General features: G+C 35.8%; 1 protein-coding gene across 4 annotated transcripts in view; it reads left to right on the top strand.

Moving 5' to 3' along the window:
- The window catches only part of LOC111511298 (cGMP-dependent protein kinase, isozyme 1), a 75,323-nt gene extending 69,019 nt beyond the window's left edge, over positions 1-6,304 (top strand). For all 4 annotated transcript variants that reach the window (XM_074181492.1, XM_074181505.1, XM_023167312.2 and 1 more), the window contains 3 exons: positions 841-1,236; positions 2,617-2,805; positions 6,005-6,304. In XM_074181492.1, the coding sequence (XP_074037593.1) occupies positions 841-1,236; positions 2,617-2,805; positions 6,005-6,167 (748 nt within the window). In that variant the 3' untranslated portion in view covers positions 6,168-6,304. The remainder of the gene's footprint in view (positions 1-840; positions 1,237-2,616; positions 2,806-6,004) is intronic.
- Positions 6,305-10,692: the final 4,388 nt, after the last annotated feature.

A 10,692-nucleotide genomic window follows, 5' to 3' on the forward strand; every position in this document is an offset into this window, starting at 1 on the left:
AATAAATAATTAATGAAAAATATTTGAATATAATGTGTTTGTTAAAAAAATGAAAATTATTCATAATTATTTATTAAGTAATAATTTATAAACCTCAAATGAGCTGATTTCGATCGGAACAACCAGTTGATTTCAAATAATATTTAATCTACGCTCGCACTGCCCTCTATCTCAAAAAAGATTCAACGTATGAAAAAATATTTGAAACAAAAGTTGTAGAGAATTTAATTCTCTATAATAAATACAATTAGCATAAAACCCACTAGAAACATGATATTGGCAAAAAACGTACAAAAAGTTGGTTTTTTTGACTTTTGACCCCCAATTTTTGAAGTTGCGGCCGTCGAATCATATGTGAATTTTGAGAATACTTTTATGATGACAAAATACAAAGTTGATACAAATTTACAGCTGGGTATGTCCACTTTCCTAGGCAAACCCCCTAAAATGACTGGACAATTATGTTTTGTACTTACTAGTCCAATAAAATTTTTATATCTGTATGTATCACATGTCTGAAATTTTTAATGATGAATTAGTTTCTATTCCATTCCATTCTATTCCATTCCATTCCATTCCATTCCATTCCATTCCATTCCATTCCATTCCATTCCATTCCATTCCATTCCATTCCATTCCATTCCATTCCATTCAATTCAATTCAATTCAATTCAATTCAATTCAATTCAATTCAATTCCATTCCATTCTATTCTATTCTATTCTATACACCTAAATATTTAAATTTTTAAACAATTAAATTTTCTTCAGTTTCAATAGAGACAGATCTAAAATTTTGTATTTGCCGGTGTTAAAGTAACAAATGTATGAATATTTTTCAGGTTATACAGAACATACCGTGACTCCAAATACGTGTACATGCTCCTCGAGGCCTGCCTCGGTGGAGAGGTTTGGACCATCCTCAGAGACAGGGGTTGCTTCGACGATCACACGACAAGGTTCATAACAGGGTGTGTAATCGAGGCCTTCGACTACTTGCATTCCAGGGGGATCATTTACAGAGATCTGAAGCCGGAGAACCTGTTGTTGGACGCTCAGGGATACGTGAAGCTCGTGGACTTCGGCTTCTCCAAGAGACTCGGCTACAGTAGCAAAACGTGGACGTTTTGCGGTACACCGGAATATGTCGCACCAGAAACGATTTTGAATAAAGGGCACGATAGGTCGGTAGACTTTTGGGCTCTTGGAATTTTGATGCATGAGCTCTTGACTGGACAGTGAGTATTAGTGAAATGAGTTGAAAGAAATAAGAAAGATAGTGTCCGACCGAAACTGGTTTTTACCACCGAAACCGAAACCGAATTCCGGCAACGGTCTCGGTTCCGGCCGAAACCGAAACTTCCTTACAAGGATTATGTTTTGAGGGAAACATAAAGAAAAAGTTATTACAATAAATCAGTCTTTATTTTTTTATCTTTGAATCACAACGTTATGCAGTCTTCGTCATTTTTACTCATTGATAATCAACAAATCAACATAACAACCTCTTATTTAAGAAAAAATATTAATTGCTTCTTAAAAATACTTAAAATAGGTGAGGTGTTCATTTGAGTAGGTGTAGATCCTTCTTTTGAATATTATTGATGGTTTTTCAAAAATATTAAACATAAAATTACTTTTTCAAGTTGTTACCTAATATCTCAATAGGTACTTAAGGGTAAGTCACGACTTGATTAGGCACGTTGACGGGGCAAAATGTCTTGGTCGCTTGTATGAAATTCAAGACGTTTTACATGCCGGTCACATAATTACATTTTTGCCCACTTTCCCTGGACTATGATGCCAACATTCCCTGGACTAAGATGCCAATTTTCCCTAGACTATCCACAGAGATAAAACCCGGAAAATGCTGACACCTCTTTTATTCCGAACATTATCTTTGTTTATTGATGACTATGCTTTTAAACCAAACTTTATCTGCATGAATGTGCTCAGATATAATTCATCATGTTATTCATCATTGCTTACTAATATTTTGTTCCAGAATGTTCTTTGATGACAACTATTACGCATAGTATTCTCATATATAAATACTATGACTTATGTATTGTAGTTAGTTCAGTTTTCACTTCAGTTACAACACGTTGTTACCTGCTGTCTATTAAATAGAACAACACATAGTAAGAATCGAACTGTTCTTTATTTGTGGGTGTTATTTCATATTCAAGGGTAATACAACCAAGCTGTCAGTAAACTGTTCTCACAACACGGAGGGGCTTCAACGAACCACAACTGCTTGAGGTCCAACGTAATTACATCGCGATAACTCCCGAATGCACTTTCGGTTTCGGTCGTAGTTTCAGCAGGTTTGCCACCGAAACCGAAACCCGTTTTTTTGCCGAAACTCTACCGATACCGAACTTTTGGTCGGACACTAGTCGAAAGTCGTTTTTGGCTTCCTGTTATATTCTTTCTAAGCTTTCGGGTATTCATCAGGTTGGTGTGGACCTGTATACTTACTTTTTTTTATAAATCTATTGAAAACCTTTGTCACTATTCATAGAACTTAACAAAATGACAAAGGTCATATTTTGAACATCCTCGAAAATTGAAATTTCTGCTGCACTGCTTGTTGTTATGTGTCTCTTATGTTTCAGTCCTCCATTCACTGCTCCAGATCCAATGAAAACGTACACTGTGATATTGAAGGGTATCGACATGATCGATTTTGCCAAGAATAACGTTGGAAGGACTGCCCAAAGCCTAATCAAGAAATTATGTAGAGATTGTCCTTCGGAGAGGCTGGGATGTCAGAGAGGAGGAACTCAAGACATAAAAAAGCACAAGTAAGTACACTCGAGTTATTGTTGTTGGAATAAAACAATTTTCTGTTGCTCAAAAATATTTCATCTGCATTATCTACATGTTGTTTCCTGGAAACAAAAATATTTGGAAGGCTTCAACATCTTGAGTGATCATGAATATGGCATATGGCTTTCAGAAACAAAGATCAACAAGCTACCCTCTATCTATGTCATCCATATTTGGAATAACGCAATCGAGGAACATGGAGAGTCAAGAGCCTTTGACCGTGTGTGGTATGAGGGTTTGTTGACCAAACTTCGATGCTAGGTATAGCTTGTTGGATCATTCTTGTATATGGCTCTCCAGCTTTCTGAAAGAACATTCCCTGCAAGTGGCTGTCGATGGATATCTGTCGAACACTTTCACTATCTTTGCTGGTGTTCCCCAAAGATCCATACTGTCTCCAACCCTCTTTCTATTGTATATTTATTTATTTCGAAACAAACAGGCGGAGCCTAGTTATATGTTTCTTATCATCTACAAGTACTGTTTTGAAACAACAAAAAGACTAAAAGACTATTTTAGATTTGAGTTTTGAATATGATACCTCGAAGATACCAAACCTAATGATATTTGCGTATTTATTATACACTGAGCAAATTCTGTCAACGGGGGATTTATATTAATTGACATGAAAAGTAGTTTGTCGCGGACGTATACCTGGCAGCGAAACATAAAATCAAATTTGACCGGTGAGAAAAATGCTATCTACATGGCCATTAAAAATTTTTCCTAAGAAAAGTATACTCTTTATAGCTCTTCTGTTTTCCAGTAATTTTATGTGAAATTGATCTCTGATCGGTCCATACGATATGAAACCTGGCGAATGTCCGTATTTTTTGAAATACAAATATTCCAAACATTTATTTTGAATTGTTTCTAGGATCTGCTTTGCTTTTTTTTTGGTTTGATTCCCATATAATACTTGCATATTCAAATTCATTTATTTACTTCAAATAATTGTATTAAACAAATAGTTTTTACTGTTTATGTTTTTCAATTCGTAAGTGGTACGTTTTAAAAAACCTAGTCTTTTATTAGCTTCATTAGTATTATTTTGAACATGCCGGTTGAATTTCAGGTCACTTTGGAAAAGGTCCTCGAGGTCACGTATTTCTTGAACTCTTTCTGAAACTGTATTCTGCATTATATATACAAAGTGATGTGGAATCTTATTTCGGCTGAACGTCATAACTTTGCATTTAGAAATGTTCACTGTCGATTTTTCGCTTCTTTTCCATACTAACAAATCACACATAAAAACAATGTTACTTCATAATAGACAATAGACACAATAGACAGTTCCGCTTCCTTCGCTTTTCCTACGCAGACTAACTCGCAGTTGCGCCGCTGGCATTTTTATATGCAATTATTACTGCCATCTCGAGGTAATCGGAATACACTAGCTAGAACCAGAACTTTCTCGAACCAACGCGGTAATTCAAAATATTTAATTACGCCTAATGCCACCTAACGGGTAGCTGAAAAAAATAGTACATAGTACCACTACTCGCCACTAGATGTGGTTAAGTGTCACAATACACAATAATAATTGGAATGCAAAAAAAGCATAAGTTTGCTTAGGTCACGCACTTTGCGACTATCCTAGTCTAAAAATTATAGTTAAGGGCAGAAATTGGCCCTTAACTATTTGGTTATTGGTATTGGTATTTTTTGGTATTTTTTAAAATACAAATATTCCAAACATTTATTTTGAATTGTTTCTAGAATCTGCTTTGCTTTTTTTTGGTTTGATTCCCATATAATACTTGCATATTCTAGTTTACTTCGAATAATTGTATTAAACAAATATTTTTTACTGTTTATGTTTTTGAATTCGTAAGTGGTACGTTTTAAAAAACCTAGTCTTTTATTAGCTTCATTAGTAATATTTTGAATATGCCGGTTGAATTTCAGGTCACTTTGGAAAAGGACCTCGAGGTCACGTATTTCTTGAACTCTTTCTAAAACTGTATTCTGCATTATATATACAAAGTGATGTGTAATCTCGGCTGGGAATTTCGGCTGAACGTCATAACTTTGCATTTTGGAGTTCTAAATAGTCATTTAGGCCTGTAAAGTTTCTAAACATTTTGAAATCGTCAGCATATAGCAAACAGTCCGATGACATTTTTTTCGGGAGGTCATTAATGAAAATTAAAAAGAGCAATGGGCCTAGGTTGGTTCCTTGCTGTACTCCCGACCCAGCCAAAAAACATTTCAGATTTTTCTTGCTTTGCTTTGCTGACGACAGCACACTTGTCTCGTCATCACATTTGGATTCCAGGACATCGGCTGCGGAAGCATATCTTCACAGGCAGCAGGAAGTTGAATATCTTGATGAGGATCTAGAAGTAATTTCGAATTGGGGTGAAATTAACCAGGTTCTATTCAATGCCACAAAAACCCAATCATCGGTTATCTCCAAAAAGATAAATGTTTTCGAACTAGATAATAATGTCAGGTCTGACAATTCCGCTTTTTGCTTCTATAAGTTTGTTGGGGCTTTAAATGGATAGCAATATGTCTTGGCACAATCATGTCGCTGGAATTGCAAAGGCTGCTTCTCAAAAGCTTCGACCACTGTTCCGAACCAGAAAACTGTAGACACCTCAGCAATTTTTCATGCTTATAAAGCTCAGATCAGATCTTCTTTGGAATATTGTTCTCTTGTATGGAGCTTCGCCCCTAAACATACCCTGAAGCTGCTAGATTCTATCCAGAAAAGAGCCATCCGCCTGATTGAAGACGCGAACATCACTTGTAACCTTAACAGTCTAGAATATCGACGAAAGGTTGGAGATTTGTCTCTCTCCTATAGATACTTCCACGTGAAGTGTTTAAGTGACTTGGCACATTTCATTCCACCGAAAGCGGTATATATCAGAAATACGCGACACACTGTGGTTGTTCATCGTTTTGAGGTTCAACTCAGTTTTGTCGTTCAAACAAAAACAAAATCCTCCTGCGAAACACGGTGAAACAGATTTTTGTTTTTGTTGACAAATAGATAAAATATTCATCTTCTTCTCATAATGTGTCTTTCCACTTTTGTCGCTGATGTTATTCGCAAGAAATCCCTCTTTATCTATATAATACCAACAGCTTGTTGTAATTATCGGTGGACCAATGAAATATGCTTATTTCCTTCCATCAAATTCATTTGCTGTTATATTTCAGGTGGTTCCAAGGCTTCGACTGGGATGGATTAATAGCTAGAACATTGCCAGCTCCAATACAGCAGGTGGTGAGGGGTCCCTGTGATACCTCCAACTTTGACACTTTCGCAAAAGACGACGATATTCCCCCAGATGAATTCTCTGATTGGGACATCAATTTTTGACTGCCGCAGTGTTGAGAGTATATGGACTCGTTTATCATCCGCTATCACTATAAAATAGGGTGTGTGATATAAGTTTAGAACACTTCAAAGATCATATGTAACATAATTTGTTAATAAATGCTCGAATAAGTTGAGAAGACCTTTGAATGATAATATGTCACTATCTTCACAATTTGTGTGAAGGAAACAATAAGGGCGTTATATTTTGTCTTACAATTTACGAGAGAGGTCCAAGAATTTTGACGATGTATGTAATAATGATAATTTATTCAGCAGCAAAAGCAAAAAGTATGAACATTGAGTAAAATTCAAAAGATGAATGTATTTCAGGTTGTTTCAGAAGTTCTGTTTGTTTTTATGAGCCTTCTTCAAACTGTGATAATATTATGGAATATTTTGGCTGATGAATAGAGGCTTGCAGTGATCTCTCGGCTACTTTGTAAGGTATCTCAAAGACCTCTTCTGTAGCACAAATATTGTATTCTGTAACTGTAACCATAGCGAATATTAGATTCGATCAATGCAAAGTAAGCCATACTAGCTGTAGTGTTCCCTAGTTCATTTGATATCACTCTAATAGCATAATAAGTTGACTTGTGTTACGGGGCTCATACAAAGAAGGTTTTAATAATAATAGTAATCTTTATTCAATAAATTGATGGATTTAAAGTAGTACATGGCTTGTCTAGCTGTACTTGCATCTTTCAATAAATTGATGGACGGAGCCGTTACTACGTGGTAGGAAATCATAATGAAGAAAAGAGAAATGAAACGTTCTATGTGTTTTACCACTTTTATTTGTAACTAACTTGACTGCAGTTTCATCCTATATACGGACATTTTCAAACTTATACAAACTATACGGACATTTATACAATGATCTAACTTATACAATGATCTAACAATGATTCATTACATTTGTAATTATATACCGCCCCACTAGGTACTAATAGAGGTACTTGGATTGATTGAGTACCTGAATTTACAGTTCACAATGCGGATCTGTCAATTTAAAAACCGGCGAGTAAACTAAATCGATTTGATCATTTAACAGGTTGCACCCGCAATGTTTATGCTTGTGAATTACCAAGGATTCTAAATACTTGAGTTTGCAACCTTTCCTTGCATAGTGCAGAATTTCCGTATCGTTTGGATTCGGAAACTTGTGGTCGAATGCCAAGAAATGGTTTGAAAACGTCGTCATTTTTTCCTAGTCTGATGGACCTTTCATGTTCAGCATACCGTTTTTGGAAATTTCGGCCACATTGTCCCACATAAAGACTATTACACTCCGGACACTTAAGCTCATAAACTCCAGACTTCTCCAAATTATCCACCTTATCTTTGGCATTGAAAAGGAAATGAGATAATCTGGCATGTGGTTAGAATACATCCACATAATTTTTTCTAAAGAAACCCGCAATTATCTCGGTTCTTTTTCCATAATATGTTAGCGTTAGCCATTTCTTGATTTCTGGTTGTTTGACCTGAGGATATATCAATCTGTAAGTGAATTTCCGGCTTCGTTTCCTGACTAACTTCTGGATATTATCTGCGTTGAAACCATAATATGGCCTATCTGTGTAATTATATCAATTTTCCTAGCTAGATTGTTAGCAGACAAAGGCAGTGAGAATGCTCTGTGCAACATTGAATTGTAGGCTGCTAATTTATGACTGTCTGGATGAAAAGAATCGCTTGGGATGGTGATGGTTGTATAGCTAGGTTTTCTGAAAACATTGAACTCAAATTTATTCTGATTATGTGTAATGGGCAGGTCTAAGAAAGCTATCTGTTTCTCTATCTCTGTTTCGAGTGTGACCGTTAGTTTCGTATATAAATAGTCCGGTAAGAGAACTAGGAATACGTCTTAACAAGTTGTTCAAAAATATTACCAATGCCGTCCCACCTTTCAGCATTAAAAATTCACTGACTTCAGTAGAAAACATAAGGAACCAAACCACGCCACATAATTTAATTTTAGTTTCATTCGATGTAAAGAGTATGTTTTCCAACATACCCTACAACGAGTGTAAGCCTCTCATTTTAGATATATTAGATCGAGCCAAAGTAGACCATATCACTTCCTTTGAAGTTTCAACAGCTTTCGATGTGTACCTCGATCAGAGCTACCTACAGTTCAACAACAAATGTTAAAAACAGGATTCAAGTTTACCAATGGGCTCACCCCTTAGTCCACTTTTAGCAGACATATTTATGAATAACTTGGAGACCACTATAGTAAATTCCGACCTGGGCAAAGAACATATTCATTTTTGGTAGAGATAAGACGATATTCTCGCCTGTTTCAGAGGTACTACACGACAGCTGAACCAATCTGTGACATTCATGAATAATCTCAATAGCAACATTCAGTTCACACTCGAAACAGAGATAGAGAAACAAATAAATTTTTTAGACCTGACCATTACACATAATCAGAATAAATTTGAGTTCAATATTTTCGGAAAACCTAGCTATACAGACATCACAATCCCAAGCGATTCTTTCCATCCAGACAGTCATAAATTAGCAGCCTGCATAGAGCATTCTCACTGACTTTGTCTGCTAACAATCTAGCTATTGAAATTGATCTGATTACACAGATAGGTCATGATAATGGTTTCAACGCAGATACTTTCCAGAAGTTAGTCAGGAAACAAAGCCGGAAATTCACTTACAGATTAATATACCCTCAGGTCAAACAACCAGAAATCAAGAAATGTGTAACGCTAACATATTTTGGAAAAAGAACAGAGATAATTTCGGGTTTCTTCAGAAAAAACAATGTGGAAATGGCATTCAGACCACAGCCAGGTTATCTCATTTCCTTTTCAATGCCATAGATTAGTAGGGGAGAGTGGGGTCAATTGTAACAATTTTGACAACGTACGATTTTGCTCGCAAATTGAATATTATATTTTGATCAAACGAAGCTTTACTGATAAAATAAGCATTCTTTATTAAGGTTAAAATATGTATTTAACTGAAATCAAACACTTTTTGAATTTAACACGTCTATTATGTATTTGTGTCAAATGTTACAATTGTACCCATAAGGGGGTCAGTTGTAACAGCTTCAGGGACAATTGTAACGCAATAGAAAATGTCAATAAGGAATACAAAAAAAAAACATATATTCAGGTAAAACAGTGGGTTAAATGTATGTAAAAAAGTAACTATGCATTTAATCCAAACTTCTCCGTTATTTTCATGACTGTATGGTTTCAGACAGTAGAGACAAAACGCGTCAGCTTCGTCCTAGGATGAAGTTTCCATTTGCTTTTTGTTTGCTTTGTCTTTGTTTCTTTTTCCGGATAAGTTTCTCTTTACTGTACTTGCCTTAGATTAATTTCTTTTAGCCAATTCTTCTTCTAGAGCTTGTTTTTCTGGCGTTTCTATTAAAATAGCTGATTTGCGTTTTTTTTTCTACCTTTAATGATTTTTTTGGTAAAATTAGCTTTAGGATATGGTCGAATTTCCAACAATATATCCTTGGATGTATTAAGCACCTGAATTTCTTTTGAAGTGGAAGCTAGGGGTTCATCATCGACTTCTGACATATCAAGAGCCAGACTATCCCTCGAAGTGGACGCTTCCACGTGCGGGTCAAGGTTCGGTTTATCAAGGATCTGATTATTACCTGCTTGGGAAATGGCCAATTCTATATTACACAGTTCAGATTTTGAAATGTTTGTTGTGAGAACCATATCAGCTGTTGAAGTTGAAGCTACTGCTTCCATTTCTTGGGTTGAAACGTTACTATTTAGAGGCCGATCAGTTACTGAACAAGGAGCAAATTCGGATTCGTCAAAAACATTTCTGTTGAATGGATACATACCACATCCTCTAAATCCGCTTTGAATATTGTTAGGTGTTGTGGCTAATGGCAGTGATTTTGCTACAATTCCTGGCAGATCGTATATGGTCATCGTTTGTCCAGAATGATTTTTCAACCAAGCATCCATAGCAGTATTTAGGTATCTCTTAAATGGCCCATAAACGCTCCGATCTAATGGCTGAAGTTTATGGGAAATATGCGGGAGGAAAGATAATAACACTATCCCGTTTTCCCTGCAATAGTCGATCGTCGGTAGGTAAATATGAGAGTCGTGGTTATTTAAAACTAGTAAAACTTTATTATCTTTAGAAGGTTTGGAAAACTTAGAAAAATGTTCAATGAAGTATGAAAATGTTTCATTATCCATCCAACCACTGGTGGGGCGCTATTTAACAAAAAAGATTTATACTTCTTTTTTGGGAAAATGAAAAGTGGTGGAATTGAATTTCCCAGTGCATTAACGGCTATACAAACAGTAATTAACGTTCCTCTCTCTCCTGATGTTATAGAACCAACCTGTTTGCAGCCTTTCATAGCAACTACCTTGTTTGGCCTTTGCACAGTTGTTACCCCAGTTTCATCAACATTATATATGTTTTGAGATTCGAACTGGTGTTTGTCCATAACATTTGACAAATTATCAAAAAATTTGTCCACATTTCCTTTGTTAAAGTTAATTGCCCT

Source organism: Leptinotarsa decemlineata, unplaced genomic scaffold (genome assembly GCF_025532065.1).
Source record: "Leptinotarsa decemlineata unplaced genomic scaffold, Ldec_3_MD MMD2_P_RNA_scaffold_2, whole genome shotgun sequence".
Taxonomy (NCBI): Eukaryota; Metazoa; Arthropoda; class Insecta; order Coleoptera; family Chrysomelidae; genus Leptinotarsa; species Leptinotarsa decemlineata.